The sequence below is a fragment of the Salvia miltiorrhiza genome, chromosome 7 (genome assembly GCF_028751815.1).
Source record: "Salvia miltiorrhiza cultivar Shanhuang (shh) chromosome 7, IMPLAD_Smil_shh, whole genome shotgun sequence".
Lineage (NCBI taxonomy): Eukaryota > Viridiplantae > Streptophyta > Magnoliopsida > Lamiales > Lamiaceae > Salvia > Salvia miltiorrhiza.
The window spans coordinates 41,728,551-41,751,797 of record NC_080393.1 but is presented as its reverse complement, the minus strand read 5'-3'; the positions used below and the strand labels follow the sequence as shown (position 1 = coordinate 41,751,797).

The following is a 23,247-nucleotide window of genomic DNA, read 5'->3' as shown; positions in this document are numbered from 1 at the left end:
TTCGTAGTTTAATTAACTCCTCTTAAAATTAAGGCGTGGTGGCATCACCGTTTTTATAGATTTAGGGATTTGAATGAGTTTTAACTGCTCTCTGTGGGATCGACCCTGCTTACCAATATACTCCCTCCGTCCGCCAAAAGTGTACCACTTTGGCTGGGCACGGGATTTAATAAAATTGGTGATGATTTTGATGTAGTGGAGAAAGGGTCCCACCACTTTATGGGATGTGTGGTTGAGATTGAATTTGGGGTGGGTTTTATTGTAAATAAAGAGTGTTTGTAAGGATAAAAGATTAAAGTGGGTGGTGGGACCATTTCCATAAAAGGAAAGTGGTATACTCTTTGCGGACGCCCAATATAGTAAAAGTGGTATACTTTTGGCGGACAGAGGGAGTACTAATTTATTTTGGTAATTCCGCAGGAATTATTTGGTGGTTGGCGACGTCCACCAAATTGGCGCCGTTGCCGGGGAGCGGTGTTAATTAATTCTTTTCCCTTTGTCTATTTTTTTTATTATTATTTTCTTTGTTTATGAGCAGATCGTCCAAGCCGAACCTCCTCTACGATAGTGAAATTGAGAAGACCGCGAAGAAGCTAAGGAAGGAGGCGAAGGCGAGGAAGCTACTGGATCTGTTGGGTTCACAGTCCGACCTATCGGATCGAACGGAGCAGTTCATCGAGGAGAAGCCCGGTGCTGTAGCTGCTGACGAGGTTCTGTTTGCCCAAACAGACCACGACTCAGAGACAGAATCAGACTTTGAAGAAGAAACCGACTCAATCTCGGTTGCAAGTACTGAGAGTGACATGGCTGACGATCCGAGACTGTGCGATCTCTCCAGCCACGAAGCTGATGACCCCGCAACTCCGATCCGGATGCCGGCGGCTGCTACTGCTATAGAAATTAAGCTTGGGTTGCTTAATGTTCTTCCTAAGTACTACGGGAAGAAAGGAGAAGATCCATATAATTTCCTAAGCGAATTCATCAAGATCTGCAAGGTACAGAAGCGCCCTATTGGAGTAACGGAGGAACACTTCAGATTAGCTACTTTTCCCTTCACCATGACAGCAGAGGCGAACTCTTGGTTCGCGAGTCTCCCACCTTATTCTATCACTACATGGGCGGAGATGAAAAGGCTATTTCTAGAGCATTTTTTCCCTCCCACCAAGACGAACGCGTTAAAGAAGGTTGATACACCTTATTCTGCATTCTGATCATGTAGTTGATCATGATATTCTGCGTTTCTGATCATGTACTTGAACATGATATTCTGCGTTTCTGATCATGTACTTGAACATGATATTCTGAACATGTATTTCTACATGGCTGAGCAAGTATAATCAAACATGAACTAAAAGCATATTCAAACATACATGAATATAACAACAAGCATATAATCCCTCACCTTAAAGTCGAAGGCAATTAACTAAAAGCCGGAATGAAGGTCTTAATAGCGCCGCACCAGAAGAATTCGTCAAAATCGCAGCTGAACAAACCAGTCAGCTTCAAGCCTTCGTTTGAAGCCTCAAACGTCCTCAAATCGTATTTTTCCCAGAAATACGACTTCTTCGTCTTCGAGAGAGCTTTCCGTGGCCGCCAGTTTCGCTTGAATCGGAGTTCTGTGGAGGAAGTTATGGCCGTTCTACCAAAACTGCCAGAACTTGATTTCCTGCGAAAATCTGACTCCAGCTCAGATCTTCTGCCTACACGTTTCTGGCCCTCTCTGCTCTCTCTAAAACCCTAATTAATTAGTGTGTCCGTCTCTTTTAGGGTTTGAAAATAGATCCCATATTTATACTAGTTTTTAAAGAGTTCTAATTCTAATAAGAAACAAAAATAATACTAATAATAATAATAATAGTCTAGATAAAATTAATGGTGCATATCTATATGTATCATGTAATTATTTAAAAAAATAAGCTATACCAGAAAATACCATTAATTAAACTTATAAAAATAAATCTAAGTTATCGGGGTGTTACAAGCCCCGCCAACTGAAAAACGCGACAAAGCTAAAAACCTTCATGCGAGTTGATGCAGATTAACATACAACAATTTCCAGCGATCAATACGATATCTTTTGTGCTTTTTATATTGAGAGCCGCGCCAAATCATGATTAGATGATTTTTTCTTCTTTTTTTTCATACTGAAAAATTCAGAAACAACTAATATCCACTTGACGACATTGCAATGGACTCATGTATTGCGGGTCAAGCAGCTTGGAATTTTCTCTAAACTAAAAGGAATGATGGAATGTGGAGGTCTAATCAAACATAAAACAATATTTCACGAATACGCAGCACTGCCAGCACAGACGCAATTCTATTATAACAAGTGTTTATTCCTTCAAGAATTATGACTCCTCATATTTCCTGTTTTCTATTCACAAACCCGTACCAGGTCAACAGTCAGTCATCAACATTTGGGAAATTATCTGATCGTACTTCAATGGCAATTGACATCACTATATCACCATCTAATATACAAAGACCTAAAATACATGAATAAAACCCAGTATCATGGTGGGAGAGTATCGACTACCAGGCTATGGCAAACTTTATAAGCCAACACTTGGATTGCCTGAACCCGCAGCTACGACGCCCATCCCGCCATCTGATCTGACCCCCGTGGTTTCGTTCACAATAGCCACTCTATCACCATCCAACTGCTTCACAAGTTCATCTATCTTCCGAAATTGATATGGCCACCTTGCATTGTATAGGAATTGGCGTAGATCAAACCTATTATCCTCTGGTGAGTAACTCTGCACTAGGCATTTGAAGTCGAACATAAAAGTAGTTAGAGCTGACCGATATGGGGCAAAAAGAGAGAACGAAGAACATACAACTTTCATTGCTCATAAAACAGTACCTCTGCATGATACGAGGGAGTTAGAACCGTCATCTTATGTCTATTAATAGAATAGTATTTGAAGAAATATTTCACTTTCTCAGCAACCTCTGCTGGAGTTAACTTTGTTCCCCATTTGTAGCAGAGATTCTTCCATAGAAACCAGAAGATGAATCAGCACGGGAAATGATTCAAAACATAGATTGCAGCCAAAGTAAATTAATTTGACAATCATCAGATCAGAAGAAAATTTAGTTTGATGAAACATGAATTGCAAAGTATAACAAACAGGAATACACATGATACAGCCTCCTTACACATGCAAATAAATTCTGGCAAAACCATGAACAACTTTTGCATATCATACAAATTTATTTTTTATTTTTTATTTTTTATTTAAGTTATCTGTATGAATTATGATACTGTTAAATGATATAATAGCGCATGACTGAATTTATATTTACTGAAAACAGCTGGACGATATTTGCTTATATTATCAACCTTGTTAATTGCATAAGACAAGAGAATTGCAGGTAAGAAGGCAGCTGACCAGTGCTCAAGAGCAACGCCAAAAGGTCAGTAGCATTAAACAAAAATAACACGAACCTTAAACATGGATACGGGTCCACAGCGAAAGATTTTTCGCAGCCTTCCATATACTGAGAGTTCTTCATATGTCATTCCCATATCCACTTCGTCCAGCTGTTTTCAGTAAATATAAATTCAGTCATGCGCTATTATATCATTTAACAGTATCATAATTCATACAGATAACTTAAAACATAACAACTGTACCACCTCCACCATCAAGCAAACAACTAACAATTTCTCCTTGTTGAAGGACAACGGCCAAATGCAAAAAACCAGAATGACCAGAAAAGAGAATAAAGAATTGGAGAAAATGTAAAGACAAGGAGGTGAATGTTGCAAGGAAAAGTTAGCTTAATTTTTTATCAGATAACTACCTGGCTGTAATTGGATCGTATTGGCTCCAATTCGGCAGTGGGTGGAGCAGATTCAATTTCTTCCAAAGAAGAGAAACCCAGATGGACGGCAGCCCATCTTAAAAATCTTCGCAAATCTTGCTTGCTGATGCTTCCAATGGGATTTATATCAGCAGAACTGCAATCATACTGCACAATAGAAGTGGCCAATGAAAATCCACGAATTCTACCGCTATAATGAAAGGCTAGAGTTTGATGCAGTTATGCACAAGATTCAAGAGTGAAGTCGGCTGGTTTGATGGTATGGAGCGAGATAGAGGAGATGTGCATGGGGTGCATGGGCCGCGTCCTGTTATCGTGTATCAAAGGAGGTCGAAGAAGGCGTGAGTTTGGGCTGGAGGTCTACGTTCGTGGGCCTGGTTATATTAGATAGAATTATGTTATTTTATTTATATAATTGTAATGGGTCGAGCAATGCTCCTTTACGGGTTTTCTTTGTTGGTTCTTTCCCGTATCGTATTAAGAGAGTCGAACCAACCCTAGGGTGTCAGAATTATATAAATAGGGATTCTTTCTTCAATAAAGGTACGGAAGAATTATTTTAGCCTGGGGGCTGGCGGCCTAGGCCGAGGATCGTGTTTCTTCTCTTTATTTTCTATTCTCAAATTTCGCTCTTAACAATTGGTCCGACCTGCCGGATCCCAACCTCACGCCATGACGATTAGAGACGTGTCAGATCGATTGGAGGCTATCGAAAAAGATAGGGAGATGGTGCAGGCCGAGTTCAAGGTCGTGCATGAGAGCCTCGCCGCACTCACCGCATCAATATCTGCGGTCATGAAGGAGATGAAGAATCGGCCGGGATCGTCGACGGACGGCCGGGGGTCGAACGACGTCGACGGAGAGGAATCACCGAAGGGGAGCAGCCACAGGAACAAGAGGGAGACGGAGGAGCCCAGGCGCACGGTCCCGCTGCCTACGTTCGATGGGACCGACCCTATTGGATGGCTAGCCCGTGCGAATCAGCAGTTCGAAATTGCCGAGACGCCAAACGAGTTGAGAGTTGCTGCGGCGATGGTAGCGATGGAGGGGGATGCATTATATTGGCTGACATGGCAACGCTACCGAAAACCGAATATGTCGTGGGCGGATTTTTCGGAGAGTTTAGTGGCGCAGTTTGATACGAGATTTCAAGGCGATATTTTTGAGAGATTGGCTGACATCCAACAAACCGGTACCGTGGCTGAATATACCTCGTTGTTCCTGCAGCTATCAAGCCAGGCGCCCTCTCTACCTGATAATCAGTACCTTGGATACTTTATGAAGGGTTTGAAGTCCCAGGTCCGGGCCTATCTGCGCGTCCTCCGACCAGCAGACTTGGAGACGGCAATGATCTTGGCTCGAGATGTCGAGGCGAATTTGGGGTTCTTGGGAGGGAACAGACAGAGTCAGGTTTCATGGAGCTCAGCGTCGAAGCCCTCCAGCTGGTCGAAGAGTGGGAGCTCAGGTTGGTCGGGGAGCGGGGGGAACTAATCAGCGCAGTACTATCGGAGGTGGACAGGGACGCTCCGGGGAGAAAACTATCACGTCCGGGCCGTCGGCCGCAAACTCACAAGGTTCGCAAACCCCACAGAGACCGCGCTTCACGCGGTTGTCGCAGCAAGAGTTGGCGGAGTTAAAAGCTAAAGGACTATGTTTTCGATGCCGACGGCCGTACTCACCGGGTCATGAGTGTCCGCTGAAGCAGCTACGCGTGATGCTCGTAGAAGAAGGAGAGGATATGGCGGTGAAGCAACATGAATATTATCAACCCACCGGGCTAGAGGAGATCGAGGACGACGAGGCGGAGGAGGAAGAAAAGGCTGCGGATCTGCCCCTTTGCTCAATGGCGGGTTTAGATTCTCCACGCACGATGAGACTGCAGGGGAGCTTGGGGTACCGACCCATCGTGGTGATGATAGATAATGGCGCTAGCCATAATTTCGTGTCGCAGGAATTAGCACAGGAGCAGGGTCTGCCGATCAGTCGGGAAGAGAGATTTGGGGTGCTGTTAGGCGACGGAAGCCGGGCTGAATCTGCGGGGGCGTGTTATGGAGTGAGGGTGGAGTTGGCTGGCTGTAGTTTCCTCATTGACTGCTTCGTGTTTCAGCTGGGAGGGGTCGATTTAATTCTCGGCAACACGTGGCTTTCTACACTGGGAGAGGTTCGGCATAATTACGAAAGTATGATAATGAAGTTCACATGGAATGGGAAGGCGGTGGAACTCAGGGGGGATCCTCAACCATGCCGGGGGCCGATGCGAATGAAGGCATTAGTCCGCGAGGGGGAGGACTCGCAGCTTTGGGCTGTAGTGGAGGAGCACGCCGGAGCGCGCCTGACTGCGGCTGTGCCCGAATTATTGGAGGATATTTTGAATCGTTATTCGGAAGTGTTTGGGGAACCACAGGAGCTGCCACCGAGTAGACCTCACGATCACCGGATTAACCTGAACCCGGGGACTCAAGCGGTTTCAGTTCGCCCCTACCGCTACGGGCACCATCAGAAAGACGAAATTGAGCGACTCGTGCGTGATATGCTGACTGCGGGAATTATTCGCCCGAGTACGAGCGCCTTCTCCAGCCCCGTTTTGCTCGTCAAAAAGAAGGATGGTAGCTGGAGGTTTTGTGTGGATTATCGCGAGCTTAACAAGGTGACGATTCCGGATAAATACCCCATTCCGGTCATACAAGAAATGCTTGATGAATTAGCTGGAGCGGTCATTTTTTCAAAGATAGATTTGCGATCCGGTTACCACCAAATCCGAGTGTCAGCCGAGGACATACCAAAGACTGCTTTCCGTACTCACAGTGGCCACTATGAGTTCTTGGTCATGCCATTCGGATTGACGAACGCCCCTGCCACCTTCCAGTCAACGATGAACGACATTTTTCGCCCACACCTGAGGAAATTCGTGCTCGTATTCTTCGACGACATCTTGATTTATAGTCGCTCGAACGAGGAGCACCGCCTACACGTCGAATGTGTGCTATCTATATTGACGGAGAATCAGTTCGTGGCGAATTTGAAGAAATGCTCCTTCGGCTGCCAACAAGTGGAATACCTCGGGCACATTATTTCGGAAAAGGGGGTCGCTATGGACCCCACCAAAATTGCGGCAGTTGTGGAGTGGCCAAGACCCAAATCGGCGAGGGAAGTTCGGGGATTCTTGGGCCTCACGGGGTATTATCGAAGGTTCGTGCGGGCATATGGGCTAATCGCGAGACCGCTGACGGAGTTACTAAAGAAGGAAGTAGCAGCCAAGAAGTTCGAGTGGTCCGCATCAGCTGAAGCGGCATTTCAGCACTTAAAGAAAATCATGACGGAGGCCCCCGTCCTTGCTTTACCACAGTTTGATAAGCAATTCATTGTGGAATGCGACGCTTCAGGTTCCGGTGTCGGGGCGGTGCTGATGCAAGAACGGAGACCCATTGCTTATTTCAGCAAAGCACTATCGGGCCGCACGGTGTCCAGATCGGCGTACGAGCGCGAGATGATGGGCTTGGTCATGGCGGTGCAGCACTGGAGACCATATCTGCTTGGGCGGCGATTCATCGTCCGCACCGACCATCGAAGTCTGAAGCATTTGTTGTATCAGAAAATTGTTACTCCTGCACAACAAGTTTGGGTGGCTCGGCTATTGGGTTATGACTTCGAGATCGAGTACAAGACGGGTAGCTCGAATGCAGCCGCCGATGCCCTTTCGCGCATGCCCGGACACGCGGAGTTTCGAGCCATGAGCCAAGCGGAATGGGTGAATAGCTCTGACATCGTGAAGGAACAGGAGGAAGACGAGTATGTCAAGCTTATTCGCAAGGATATCCTAGCGCAGCCGGGTACCCGACCCGGATTTCAGATGGTGGAGGGCCGGCTCTTCTACAAGAATCGACTAGTGCTGCCAGCAGACTCTACTTGGATTCCCACGCTGTTGCACGAGTTCCATGATATGCCGTCGGGAGGGCACGCCGGGGTGTATAGAACGTATCGTCGCATCGCTAGCAGCATCTATTGGAAAGGCATGTTCCAAAGGGTGAAAGATTATGTGGCTAACTGCTTAATCTGTCAGAAGATGAAATATGAAGCTATGTCACCGGCTGGACTTCTTCAACCGCTCCCAATTCCGGAGCACATTTGGGAGGACATTTCCATGGATTTCATCACGTGCCTTCCTAAGTCGAAGGGGTTCTCGGTAATCTTGGTGGTTGTGGACCGATTATCTAAGTACGCCCATTTCTTGTCCTTGAAACCTCCGATCTCAGCTCGGGCCGTGGCGGAAATATTTATACGGGATGTGGTTCGTTTGCATGGCATTCCCAAATCCATAGTAAGCGATCGGGACTCCATGTTCATGAGCTCGTTTTGGAAGGAACTTTTTGCTCAATCGGGAACACAGTTGAAGTTTAGTACGGCGTATCATCCCGAAACAGATGGGCAAACGGAGGTTGTGAATAGAGTGTTAGAGACATATTTGCGCTGTTTCACATGTGAGCATCCGAAGCAATGGGTTCGTTGGATGGCATGGGCAGAATTTTGGTATAATACATCATACCAAACAGCCGCGAAAATGACTCCGTTTGAGATCGTGTATGGGCGCCCTCCCCCAACACTGAAGAGATTTTTGCCGGGGGAGTGTCGGGTGGCTGCGGTGGTTGATACGCTGTGTAGTAGAGACGAGGTGCTCCGGCAGCTGCGCGAAAATCTTCTCCGAGCGCAGCAAGTCATGGTGCAGCAGGCAAATAAGCACCGCCGAGAGGTTCAGTTCGACGTCGGCGATTGCGTATTTCTGAAAGTCAGGCCATTCCGCCGTCAGTCGCTACAGCCGGGAGTCCAACACAAGCTTTCAGCTAAGTTTTATGGGCCCTTCCGAATCCTGAAACGGGTGGGGCAAGTAGCATATCGCTTGCAGCTACCGGAGTCTAGTAAAATACATCCGGTTTTTCATGTTTCTCAATTACGTCGAGTAGTGGGGGACCATCCGGTGATTGATGAGCTGCCTGACGCATTGGACCTACCGGAGCAGACGCCGTTGGAGCCGGAAGAAGTGCTAGCATGGCGGAAGGTGCCGAGGGGCAGAGCGGAGGAAGAACAGGTGTTGATTCGATGGTTGGGGCAGTCGGTGGATGACGCTACTTGGCTGAATGTGGGAACGTTTCGGAGCCAATATCCGGACTTCAACCTTGGGGACAAGGTTGTTTTGGAGGGGGAGGAAATTGGTATGGAGCGAGATAGAGGAGATGTGCATGGGGTGCATGGGCCGCGTCCTGTTATCGTGTATCAAAGGAGGTCGAAGAAGGCGTGAGTTTGGGCTGGAGGTCTACGTTCGTGGGCCTGGTTATATTAGATAGAATTATGTTATTTTATTTATATAATTGTAATGGGTCGAGCAATGCTCCTTTACGGGTTTTCTTTGTTGGTTCTTTCCCGTATCGTATTAAGAGAGTCGAACCAACCCTAGGGTGTCAGAATTATATAAATAGGGATTCTTTCTTCAATAAAGGTACGGAAGAATTATTTTAGCCTGGGGGCTGGCGGCCTAGGCCGAGGATCGTGTTTCTTCTCTTTATTTTCTATTCTCAAATTTCGCTCTTAACATTTGAGGAGGCCAAATGCTTGATATAGGCTTTAGAAGTGAAGTCAGCCATATGCTATAAGGTAAAAGTTGCCTGAATTTTTTCTCACCTGTCACTTGGTTTGATAAAGATTCGAATTAACAAAATGATGTAGATAAGCACATGAAAATCTAAATGGATTGAAACTAAGGATGACCTTGCCAAGAATAATTCTAATATTAGAAATATGTAGTACCTTTGTTAAGTAACCGCGCAGTCCTTCATCAACGTTGGAGCTCCCTAATACCAGATAAAAACCAGGTTTGTTATGAACCCACGGCAAGAGTGATGCTAGCATAAATGCTAAGACCATTCTGGTTCGAGCCTGAATGTTTTGCAATCCTAAATTTTCAATATTAGAGCCCCCATCGACCTGTAACAAAACAGTAAACCGACAAGTAACTTCAATTATGTAGATCCTGCATATACTACACAAATGCCAAGTCATATACTTATTCCTAGATGAAATCAATGAACATCTCGATGCATTTATGATACAAGCACTAATAACCTTGTAACCATTAAACCTTCAGCTTTTACCTTGTAACGTGGTTGTTTTCCAGTAAGTCTCTGAAACAAAGAGAGCAGAGCAGAAACCACTCCATCTATTGAGACATCAAGATGCCATGACCCAATTTCTTCTGCAAGCACCTTTGCCCTCGTTCTTGTGGCATTAGAACTACATAAAATGATCTTAAGGTTAATGATACAAGGGAAATATCATGAATAAAAGGTAAGAGTCAAATGATACTCATCTCTTTCCTATATACAGAAGGTAGTCAAAATAGACATCTAGTGTTGGAAAGACAAAATTCTAGACGACTTTACTTAGGTAGAAAGCTCATCTTTAGTATCATCCTATTCAGCTATACTGACAAAATTTGTTTCACAAGAAATGCTTCATATTGCATAACTGAAGTCACCATGCGGGTGTTTTCAAACTGATACTAAGGTCAGAATTTAGAGATGCTGATTGTCATTTGCACGCCACTAATTTTATAGCCCTCTCAGAGTGTGCAAACTGCAGATGCTACATAAAATTCCATAAGCATATTTCAACTTGCAATAGTTCAAGATGGCACCATCAACCCACCCAAAGAATGAATATAAGCCAAATAACAAGCTAGGTGCCCGAAGAGAGAATATTGAAAAATGGAGATGAAGCATTGGTAAATGATTCCACCCAAAGCAACTAAAGAAAATATAACATAACCAATTTCAGAATATCATATTTCTCAGTATTAAAAATGCCAGAATACTGACTAAGACTCTCTGAAAGTGTATAAAACTTCTTGCATATTCTCACCTATTTTCAGATCCCATGAATACAGTGTAGAATATACGTTTTGCAAACTCTTGGCTGTCTGTTGGAAATTGTCCATCACTGTAATGGCCAATCCTTATGGCATCAGCTTTGACCTGTTCATCCCCCTCTGATATTGCTGAAGTAAGAAGCGTCACAATCAATGCCAGTACAAGAAAAAAGGCATGATATTAGGACGTTTCTACACATCACAATTGCATAAAGGCCTCATACAATCACAAACATTGTTAGTAGTAGGATTTAACCAGAGACATGCCCGTGTAACACCATTGAAGTATAAAGTAAAGAGACCACACTATTTATCACAAAAAAAAAGAAAAAGAAAAAAAAAAAAGAAATGCATAATATGTGCTACATAAAAATACTGGAGCAAAATAGCCATAGAATAACATCTGATATGGCAAGTGCCTATTTAGCACCTTTAGCCCAAATCATTATCAGCTGAGTCAACCTTTCAGAATTACGGAACCTAAGGCACTTGATAAGTTTTAGGCCAATCAGACAAATAAATGAAAAATAGGGACACCATCATTCTGTTCAATTCAAGGGGGAAAGGGTATAAGAGTTGCTGCCTCATAAAAGACTACTTAGTCTGTGTTGAGAATAATACTCCCTCCGTCCCACTAAAGTTGGCTACATTTCCATTTTGGGTGTCCCACTAAAGTTGGCCACTTTCCTAAAATGGAAATATTTATCATATTCTATCTCCTACTTTATCACATTCTCTCTCCTACTTTATCACTTTATTACCTTCTCTCTCATACTTTATCACATCCTCTCTCCTACTTTATCACTTTATTATCTTCTCTCTCTCACTTTATCACCTTCTATTTCTTACTTTATTACTTTTATACTTTATTAACTACACACTTAAAATACTAATCTACAACTCCTTAATTCCCGTGCCGAAACGAATGTAGCCAACTTTAGTGGGACGGAGGGAGTATGAGAAATGGAGTGTTAAACATGTATAGCATACCCTTATCAAGCATGTGACTTGCTTAAATCCCCTGCTTACTTCAAACACAGAAATAAATTAAATACGGAAGTCATTTTGACCAGAGGCGGTTAAATTAAGAGAATTAATTCAGGAGGCCAGATGATTGCTAGAAAACCATCATTATCACAAAATAAAATTAACATCATAGGTGTGCGTGTGTTGGCCTAGCGGTAGGAGGTTAATGCCCAAGACCTAAGGTCCTGGGTTCGAGTCCTCCGTCGTGCGGTCTTTGAATTTCTTTATTTACTTATGTAATTTATCAAAAAAAAAAAAAAAAAATTAACATCATAGTTCTAGGACAGGCTGGATGAGCACGTCATGCTGCAAATAATTATATGTTAACATGATACTCCTCTCTATTAGCTTAAGCTTTTAGATGAGATTTTCATTCGACATGGTATCACAACCAAGGCAAATGAAAGGACTTGTTTTCAAATCTCACCACTACCCATTTCTGCATGCAAAGCTCTGATGAACCAAAAAATGTAACCAGCTTATACAAGAGCGGGCATGTTGAAGATCGATTAGAAGTTAAAAATGATACTCCTCACTATTAACTTAACCCGATTAGATGAGGTGGCCATTCATCACATCATTCATCCCAGGATTGCAGATCGCAAATTAAGGGGATGAATTTCAATAATAGAAATTTACCTTTTACTACTAGCTGGCACATGCAACCAACTATAGCAGCAACAGAGGAGCTATCTGCTCCACCTGAAAGTGGAAGTAAAAAACCAGATGCACCACTTCTTCTCAAATAATCCCACAGCCAACAGCCTGGGCCAAAAGCTATTTCTTCTTCAGGAGAATGATATTGAATCTGAAAAGGATGAGAAGTAATCCGGCAAAACTTCAACAAATGAAACAACAATTTTTCTGGAGGTTTCAATTGGAAATAATGCTATCAATAAAATATTTAAAGCAAAAAAGCTTAGATCATTGAATTCTAAAAAAGCAAAAATCAAGTAGAAAGTAAATTAATTGATAAATGAAAAGTATAATGATGGCCTATAGAGAGCACTGTGTAAAATAAATACCTTCAATGGTACAAACAGGGATAATTATTAGATGTGTATCACCAGTGTAACTGGTTTTATGTTGGCTAATCTATACAGAGGCATCTATGTTAATAGACAAATAATGACAAAATAAAGAAATGAACAAAAGAGCTCATTTATGACATGAACACATGCTTTCTTAATCTTCAAGGCAAGCATAAGCAATGAGAATGAGCTGAAGTAATGTAGGTGCTCAAATTTTCTTTTGAAGAAAAAAGAGCATATGAAGCTTCAAGAAAATAAGAAAAACAAGATTTTTTCTTTGTAAAAGTTCTAATGTTAGAGGCAACCAATGAGCAAGTATATAAAAATGTTATCAAACATCAGCTACTACAGCTAGTAAAAGAGATAAAGCTCCAAGCAACTTAGTTAACTACAGTCTATAGCCATCAAGATCAACATCTTTACATTTAGGATTTGCCTCTTCAAGAAACATTCACTTCCAGGAAAAGACAAATTTCTATTCAAAGAAGACTCAAATTCAAGATAGGGAATACCTTATAAGTTTTATTAATTATCACAAATCCTATGTTAATCTACTTGGTAATTCAGAACATAGAAAATTCGACAACCCAGACCCCTTTCCCCACATGAATATGTAGGATCTTCAGAAGTATTATCATCAAGTAGCTAGAATGGTTAGGGAACAGGGGGGAAGATACAGAACCACTCCACCCCCTCTAAAATTGCAAATTCTCCAAAAACTCAACCTTTTGCAGTTCCAATTTCCAAACAATATTTACATATATATTGTACCCAATCACCTCTATCGATTGCAACTCCAAAGAGTTTCACCTAGTGAACAATTTGCTTAGAAATTCAACTGACAACAAACTAATTTTGAAGTCATCCAACCCTGAGAATATGGACTTTGGTTCTACATTACCTCCATGAAGTGTCATATAGAATTTTAACACATGCATTGCAGCATTAGCATAATTAATGGAACATTGTTCATGTCGACTCTTGATTGCCTCACCTTAAGAGGACTTGAAAGCAGCATTTGGAGAGTAAAAGACTCGCAAAGTCTATAAGGTACTTCAATGGAGGGAACTTTCGGTTTGCAACTGGCTTGTTCCTGAAAGCTACTAATAGATCCCCTAAGGCTGGCAACCTGCAATGAGAAGTTTCAGTAAATCAAATGCTAAAGAATCCCGTTATATATATATATATATATATATATATATATGTCTCTGTTGAATATTAAGGAAATAAGTTCCTCAGAGGCCCTAACGAGAGACTGCAGTAGAACATACTGCATCTAGATCTATTTGAGCAACCACCATTTCCACATCCTTCAAGGAGAATTGTGAGCCTTGGGCAACCACATCACCATTCACAACAATGCAGGAACATCCATCTGAATATAAAAAACTATCAAAAAAAACTCCTTAATATATGAAGTATTTGCATCACAAGGCAAAAGAATGGGCTATATTAATCCAGCCATTCCAATTCAGTAATGAGATAAGTAATTCAATATACTGTTTCATCACAAACAGTGATACTTCTTGGAGTCTAGATAATCATTATAATATATTCTCATGTAGATATTAACATGGAGAGAAAGCTAGTAAACATCCAAGAGCCTGTCCTTCATCAAGCAAAAGGTTCCCATAAAACACCACAGAGGACACCAAATTAAAATTTTGGAAATATTACATCATATACTAAGCTTATTATGTCAATTATTGCAAAACGCATGACCTATATTTTCCAAGTTCGAACTCTGAGCACAGGTCGAGAATGACATATGAAGGGGCCAAGATTCGCTGCATTTAAATTTTAGTGACAGTAATGGTGAATGCCACAGCAATGCTAGATGTTTTAACTGTTCACTATTGTTTTGAGAATGATTAGATTAACAACCCAATAGTATCGACTGTGGAAAAACAACTGACACTGGGTCACCCACCATAATAAAGGCGGCTACCATCACACCCTTGGTGATTACTGTACATGTAAACTCCTCCACGGGTATGCGTAGCACCAATAAAAGCACGGAGGCGAAGATCAAGTTTGCGCAATTGATGATGACTTCCACTAGCATTCAGAAATACTTCAACGCCATTCAATGCAAGCTCAGCATGAGGGGGCATAGGACTAAAAAGTTCCTCGCAAACTTCAGCTGCAATGGCTCTGAGCAAGATAAAAAGTTTTAAAGCTGTAGAAATTGTGAACAGTTTGGAGAGGTTAAGTTCAGCTACTGCTTAAATGCATGAACCTGATTCAAATTGTATAGCTACATAATGCATCAAAACAAGAATTCCAGTTATTCCAAAGATGAACTAATTATACTTGCAAAACCTGGTTGATGTGACTAAAATATATGTACGTCAGAGGCAGATGATATAGGTAAACCTAAATGCGCCTCTCATAAGATATGTTCCACAGCTAAAATTACACATTACATTCAATAACAAAATCCTACAGAAAAAAGTTCATGCATCTTCAGTTTGCTAATATTTAAAAAGTTGACTTTGAAACCATATTCGTGAGCCATTTCACTCAAAAATAAAGAGATAAATAATCTAGTAAAGCATTGTTTTAAAAAGATAAAATCGTGGTAAGAGATAGACTTCAAAAGAAAAGAAAAAACTGAGGCTGGAGGACATGATGACTTACACGTCTAGAAACTGAATATATCCATAACCAAAAGGGACTGTTGTTTGCAATAGAGCCTCAGATATATCGCTTGGAAGCAGAAAGTCTTCCAGAGGCCCTTTTTCTTTCCATGCCGTAAACCATCTCAGCTCCCTGTAGTTTCCATCATTGGCCAGCCACATCTTTGGGCGTATCATCACTATTTTTCTATTCAAACATAGCACTTGACAATTGTAACGCTCTGACCCTTTGATGACAGGCATACCAAAACTACATAATATGCCATCAGTCCAGTCGTCTACTAATAATTCTTTTAAGCAATCCCACCTGAAGATTGGTTGTTCAAAATGTCACAACAAGAATAACACAAAGGGATAACTTTCTTCAAGTTGTAAGAAGTTACAAACTCAGCATTTTGCATGATGCTAAATCAATAACACATGTTCTAAAACTATCTGAGCTTTACAAAAGCCGATTGATTGCATTTTAGAGATAAAGTTAAGCCATTCTCTGGAATCATCAGTTACCTTTGCAGAAAGGAAAACCAACTGGCATTAAGACTATTAGAGATAGACAGAAGCTTTTTTTTTCAGAGCTTTAAGATGTTAGCAATATCACAATCTCGGTTATCACTGGTATAAGAAGTTATAATCAAACTAGGCCCAGCTAATTCCATAACAACTTAGCAATGCAGACAAACAATCTACTGCTAAACAGACTTAAGCTCAGTGGTATTTGTGCGTTGTGCGCATAAAAAATTGCATTTCACGAGTTTGCATCACTTCTAACTGAACTTTCGCGCTAAATGAACTCAAAATACGTCACATCGATCATCCGTCCCCTGTTATTTTCTGAGTAATTATAATATCGGCAGAAAAAGCATAGAATTGACTATTGAAGGGGGGCATACGCATGATTGACGGTGTCGAGTTCCAGGAAATGGTCTTCGCAGCCATAGCCGGTGATTTCAAGCTCGGGACCAAGGCGGATGACGGCGCCGGCTTCTTTAGCCCTAGAAATGGATTCCTTAATGTTCTTCATATTGCAATCGAAATCCATTGCCCATTGATTCAAGTTGCAGGTGGCTACCTTCAGAAGCCTCATTTTTCCCAATTCTCTGCAATTTGCGGGAGAAGAAGTAATGTGAATAAGTAGAGAGGGAGAGAGAGAGAGAAAGGAGTGGGCGGAGAATATATGGCCTAGATTCGACTTGTATTCTCGCGGTTTTGGAGGTTCCGACGTCTGCTTGAGGTTTGTTCATATATAGATATATCTACGTAGAGAGAGAGGGGAAGGAAAATATGTGTTTACTTGTCGCTTGGTGTACGTGTCGTGCGGTTCGAATTGAAGTTTTAGTGGAAGCAGACCTTTACCAAGACCAAGAACAAGGAAACCCAACGCCAACGAGAGATTCTCAAATCACAAATCACAAATCACGTGACTAGAGCCGGCAAAATGGACCCGGCCCAATGGATCGGCCCGATCCGACCCACCCATATTTAGGGTTGGACTGGATTATACAAAATATAGGCCAAAAAAATTCGAATCTAAAAAGTCCGTCCAATCAGCCCGCCGGACTGATCAGGTTTTGGGGCTAAAATGTCCCGGGTTTTCGGGCTTAATCTTTTATTTTATTTTTAAATCTTTTGATATTTCAGTTAAAATTTATTTCATTAATTTTCCAGTTTTCCCGTAAATGTAACATATATTCTCACTCTAAAGTTCTAATAAACCAAACCATACAGCCAAAGCTTTGAAAGTGCCGCTGCCGCCGACAGCCGCTCTTGTCTCCTCCAGTGTAACATCTCTGCTCACTCTAAAATTCAAACAATCCCTACAGCCAAAGCTTTGATACCCTTCCGTTGCCGTGTAAGAATTGGAAATTTCTGTTGTAGTAGGTAATTAGTGCCAGCTAGGGGTTAAAACTTAAAAGTATTGGAAATTTACAAATTGTAATGAGGCTGATAGAGAATGGGGCTGCACAACCTGAGTCTAACATGGTAGAATAGTCGAAAACTCCTAAAGAGAGAGGATAGAGAGAGATGCATTCAGATTGGGAGTAAATTTGGGGTGTACATGATAGAGAGAGGTGCATTCAGATTGGGAGTAAATTTTCAAGAAAGAATTTTCAGCTTAAATTTTTTTTAATGGTTTTTTGCATATAAATTTCGGCTTTATTTTGTACAATGGGAAAACAGATTTTGCGACCCAAAAAATCTAGCACTTTGAGAATAGATTTTCATCATCAACTGTGGAAGTTCATTTGGGTTGAAGAAACAAATAAATTTATCTCACAATTGCATATGTATCCACTATCCAATCTTCTAAAGTGGAACTAAAATGATGATAAAAACAAAATTTATCCGTACCCTTTCTTACGAAATGCCAATATAGGTAACCACAAGTATGGTTTAATTATCCATTTTCTTTACTGGAGAAATTAAGCATTCAAATCTGATATAAAGTTTTATATATTAGTTTATTTAATTTTTTGTAAAAATAAAAATAGGATTTAGCGAAAAAAAATCATTAGACGGGTTTGGCCCGATCGCCCGGTAGCCTGATCGAGGCTGGGATGGCCCTGAAAATTGGCAGCCCGGTCGAATTCAGGTTGGGCCGGGCCGGCCCGCCCGTTTTGCCAGCTCTACTATTTACCCAGTCCTATTTTATTCTTGAAAGTTTGTGTTTGAAACGCACATCTTAAAAGTCATATGAATCCAAATACTATAATTTAAAATTTTGCATTCCCCAATATCTATAAAATTAGTTTTTTTTTTTTTTTGAAATCTATAAAATTAGTGTTAGAAATACATAAATTTTTATCATTTTTTAAAATTTCCTCCAAATTTAAATTTCAGCTATATTGATTTTATGTGGCACCGAAACTTTAATACGTGGGATGAATTTTATTATCTAATTGGTGATATGAAATTATAATTGCCATAATTCATAAACTCTATTTAGGTATGTCAATTCAGTCCGAAGCTTCGTGTGCTGATCCGATTAGCCCGTTAATTCAAAAGGATTAGGCTGAAAATTTTCAACCCTATAAAAATTAAAACCCGATAGCCCGTAACCGAATAGTCCGAACCAGATGGAGTTGGCCTAAAACTAACCCGAAATTGTATAGGGTTGACCCGAAAATAATGTGTGTCCTGATTATATGAAAATTTTCTCGTTATTTGATTTCCAACTTCATTACTTTGCTTATGAAAATTAGTATAATAAAATATTTTCTCCAAAAGCTTGTGAAAAGTATTTTGATTATATTAGAAATTTAATGTTAGAAAGTTATAATATTTCATTTTGTGGTTTCAGAAGAAATAGATATTAAGAATATTTAGGCCATTTAGAATGTATCATCGTTTCTTGTGTATTAATATGTTATGTATGGAGCAACTCAATGTTAATGGTCACCGCTATCTGCATAGCTGCTCGTTATTTGAGTTCATATAAATCTGTGATTGTGTCCTTCAAATATGGTTATGATTGAAACTTAAATATTTTGTTCTTCTGATAAAACAATTAAAATTTCTTTGATCATAGAAGGTTAAGGTAGGGAAAAAGTTTGAGGAATAACTTATATTGTAAATTGCACCGTGGCAATAATGGTGAAGAAATCTGGGAAAAAGATATTTATATAATCCTTGTTTGGAACATGGAATGAAAAACTGTTGTAGAACTATGAATTCTGTGGAAGAATATGTGGTGTATTACTTTTAATCTTCCCTTTCTCAAATGCGAAAAAGCAAAAGCAAATTATTATCACTTATCCATGTTTCCATGCTGCAGAAGTCTCTAGGAAGTTTCATCCTTCTCATAATAAAACACTTATTAGATGGATTAATGATTAAGAAACAATAGTGTCTCTCGCTTACTAACTTCTTGTTTTTCTCAATTAAATTGAGAGAGTTGAAGATGGATCACAATCTATCACACAACAAGCTAGTAATAGGCTTGGAATTGGAGACGATGATATGTTTGAGGAAGTTGAAATACGTGAACTTGAAGAAGACGCACGTGAAGAAGTTGAAGAACCAAAGGCAAAAAAAGCTCGGAAATCTTCAGGGACAAGGTCCACTCACTACTAGAAAAACATTCATAGACAACGGATTTTTTCCGTTGTCTATGAGCAAAAAAACCGTTGTGTATAGTGATGTTGTCTATTCTATACGTCATACACAACGGTTTCAAAACCGTTATGTATAGTAGCATAGATAACGGTACGATGCGTCATACATAACAGTACGCATCCGTTATCTATAAAGGTTATACATAACGGTTTTTCACCGTTATGTATTAAGATTTTTCCGTTATGTATTAATTTTTTTTTATTTTTTTTATCATAGTTAACGGTTTTTTGCACTTTTTATAACGATTTTTTACACTTTTTATAACGATTTTTGCAGTTTTTATAACGATTTTAACCGTTATCTTTAATTAGAATACATAACGATTTTTTGCACCTTTTATAACAGTTTTTTGCACTTTATATAATTGTAGTATATTTTAAAATTTTGCAATTTTTATAAAACGACAAAATGATAAAATCAACGATAACAATATTATATATCATCCAAAAAATTCATACATTATTATACAAACGAACCAAATATCAAGTATACATCATCATTGCATATTCCGATTCAAAATTGAAAATACCAACTACCTTATAGCTAAAACAAAAATCTATCATACAATGTTTCTAGCACCAATAGACTTGTAACCTTTATACTTCAGGCATAATCTCTTGAACCTGAAATGAATCTATAATCCAGCAGGCATAAAATGTAGAAAGAAATACATAATCAAGCAAAGAAGCTACCTGAAATGGAAAAAATAGAGGGGAATGCAAGAACTGGATTTGGGATCTAGATCTGCTCAGATTCGCTTTGTGCTCCGAGTGAGAAGATGGAGACATACATACCATAGAGGAGCAAAAACCTGTAGTGTTACCATAGCCACTACAGGAACCCTGCAAGAAAAAATACTCAATATCAAGAAATTGGATAATATACAATTTGGGAGAATATAAAAGAACATTTCCTTAAACTTTCCCATCTCAGACCAGCTCCTGTAATAGAAATAAAAGAACATATATTCTCTGAGAAGTAGAACACTTGTGTGCCATGATTTATATAGAAAAGACATAGCAATCAAAGGCAAGCTATAATACACATTGAAAACATGAGTAATCTCTTTCACGAAAAGAAGTCCTTTGGAAAAAAAGTCGAGACCACATCAAGGATCATCGATATAAAGAAGCTCAATAATAGAATTGCATAAATTTTACCAGCAAGAGCAGTCCAGACTGCAACATCTACAATTGTGAGGCTATAACCAGCGAGAAAGGTATTCAATAGTAGATACTCATCCACAAAGCGGCATGCTCGATGAATGGCTTCTCGAGTCCAATAAATTCTGCATTCTAATTGAAATCTGAATTCACAGCGTGAAGCTCCATGAATTGTTGACAACAAAGAGAAACAATTATAAATTAAATTATAAACAACAAATAAGAATTCCTAGCATTGTGATATCCAGAATTTAAAGTTTATCTCTCACATAAGGCTGTTTTTTAAGGACATTAGGAAGGATTATGGTATTGCCAACACCCAACCCAAACTAGTCAGTACAATAAACATAATTCATACAAGGTTCCCCTTGCAAACACCTACATGTCAAGGCTCCACAAGTTCCACCGCAGCTCCCCTGCAAGAACGATATATACATATAAGACAAACCTCATTGACTTATCGTATATCACAGTCTTCCCTAACCTCCATTATTTAATTGAACCACCATGCCTCTTAGAAATATGTTATAACAAACAATGAATGCAGTACTCATTAGTAAAGCAAGCCATACTCAACCCACCATCCAACTCAGACATAATGATTCACCTGTAAAAATTTCCTTTTCTGGCACCAGTGTCGTGGCACTGCAACAGTGTTTCGGTATGACTTCAGATATACCAACAGCTTTGGATCTGCTGAAGTTGCATCCCATACCTAGAAAGCAATAGAAGTAGCAATGTCATGTGCAATAATAGATAGCCAAGATTGTGTTATTAGTATAATAATAGATAGCCAAGATTGTGTTATTAGTATAATGGCTGAAAAAAGAGAGAATTTTTAGTCCACCCAAAACACAATGTCATCAAATTTCATACAATTAGCAATAAATTAGAATGAGCTCGGTTTCTAAGTGTGGCAAAAAGTGAAGCCAAGAGTGCTAATGAGTGCCTTGTTGCATATCACGATCGAAACAGATGAAACCACTGAAAAACTCAACGCTCTAATCGTCCCCAGCTGATACTTCTTACCTTCACTCATCTTCACACTCCACTATCTGATCCCAATTTCTCAATATCTACTCATCAAACACACAAATTTCCAGTCACGCGTCCGCGAAACTAATCACCAAAAGAGAAAACAAAGCAACATTCACATACCTCATTAGTTGTTACCTGAAAGCAAAGCAATGTTCAATATTCTCAATTCAGAATAACCAAGAAAACAAAGCAACATTCACATACTTCTTTTCAGAAATCAAACACACAAAGCAACATTCACATACTTCTTTCCAGAAAACAAAGCAACATTCACATACTTCTTTTCAGAAAGCAGTGTTCAATATTCTCAATTCAGAATAACCAAGAACAAAAAGATGAGATGAACTGAAACAAGAAAAAAAAACTAGCGAAAATTCAAGCCATAAATCCCTAAAATTCGAGTCCAAAATGCCCTAAAATTTGCTACCTAATGCACTCTTCAATTTCATTTAGTTGTTACCTGAAGAATGAGGGCGACTGTTGTCGGAGTCAGAGGCCAGGGGCAGTGGTGGTGCGATTGGAGCGGTGGTGGACGCTGAGCCGACGACGGAGGTTGCTCTGCCCAAATTTAAAAATTACGCAAAGATAGAAATACATATAGAAAATGGAGAGAGAGAGAGTATACCGTGGTGGTGGAAGCGAAAGAGAGGTGATGGGGATGGGGGGCGACGCCAGGCTGGAGAAGGTGGCGGCTAGCGGCTGCTTGCCGGAGACAAAGGCGGCACAGAGAGGAGGTAGAGAGAGGGAGAAGGGCTTTAGGTCGGAGAATTATCAACCTCATCCGCTCTCGATTGCAAATCGGAGAATTAGGGCTTTCCCCCTTTCCTGCCTCGATTATGTGGAGTTGAGAAGAGAACCGGCCGTAGAACACCATCGGCTCGCCGATCCTCGGACCACCAGCAACGATGGGCGGGCTCTAGGTCGCGTAGCTCGCCGGTCTCCCTGAGATGGCGACGGCTGCGTTGTACCGAACAGAGAAGAACTAGGGCTCGACCAATCGAACAGAGAAGAACTAGGGCGCGGGGCAGCAGCGAGGGTGGGTGGCGACGGGCCGGCGTGGGGCAGCGGCGCCGGCGGCGGAGTCGAGAGGGGAGAGAGAGAGAGTCGAGAGACAGGGAGGAGACAGGGAGGGAGGACGAACTAGGGCTTGTAGTTTTGGGGTTAATTTCTAAATTTTCTAAATAAAATCTATTCCTTTTTTTCTTTTTTCTTTTTTCTCTTTTTTCACTTTTAATATTCAATTTTTGGTATTTAGATTTCTAATTTAGATTTTATATAAGTGTTACTTAATGATAAAACAAAAAAAATGTTATGATTTTTTTATTTTTTAAAATCTATATCTGGGAATAAATTCAAATTTTAGGATAAACAATTTATTTGTTATTTTTAATATAATATAATATAATATAATATAATATAATATAATATAATATAATTTTTAAAAAATTAATAAAAAAAATTATACATAACAATTTTTATAGACGCTC

The 23,247-nt window shown here is 40.3% G+C and overlaps 1 protein-coding gene and 1 long non-coding RNA gene across 4 annotated transcripts; both read right to left on the bottom strand.

Annotated features, from left to right (window-relative positions):
- Positions 1-2,262: 2,262 nt before the first annotated feature.
- On the bottom strand, positions 2,263-16,817 carry LOC130992980 (glutamine-dependent NAD(+) synthetase). 2 transcript variants are annotated; one of them, XM_057917689.1, is made up of 13 exons: positions 16,337-16,817; positions 15,448-15,753; positions 14,738-14,961; positions 14,079-14,182; positions 13,802-13,936; positions 12,416-12,584; positions 10,744-10,879; positions 9,978-10,116; positions 9,634-9,810; positions 3,814-3,981; positions 3,455-3,550; positions 2,870-2,998; positions 2,263-2,767 (listed from the first exon to the last, which is right to left on the bottom strand). In XM_057917689.1, exons 1-13 carry the CDS (start codon positions 16,528-16,530, stop codon positions 2,681-2,683), a joined length of 2,064 nt encoding a protein of 687 aa, XP_057773672.1. In that variant the 5' UTR covers positions 16,531-16,817; the 3' UTR covers positions 2,263-2,680. The 2 variants fall into 2 exon arrangements, with proteins under 2 accessions (XP_057773672.1, XP_057773671.1); XM_057917688.1 differs by having other exon boundaries at positions 2,263-2,762.
- A 3,156-nt stretch (positions 16,818-19,973) lies between these two features.
- Positions 19,974-21,343, bottom strand: LOC130992972 (uncharacterized). Of its 2 annotated transcripts, XR_009091531.1 has the most exons (3): positions 21,105-21,343; positions 20,720-20,847; positions 19,974-20,401 (listed from the first exon to the last, which is right to left on the bottom strand). It is a non-coding gene; the product is annotated as an uncharacterized LOC130992972 (long non-coding RNA). The 2 variants fall into 2 exon arrangements; XR_009091530.1 differs by having other exon boundaries at positions 20,720-21,342.
- Positions 21,344-23,247: the final 1,904 nt, after the last annotated feature.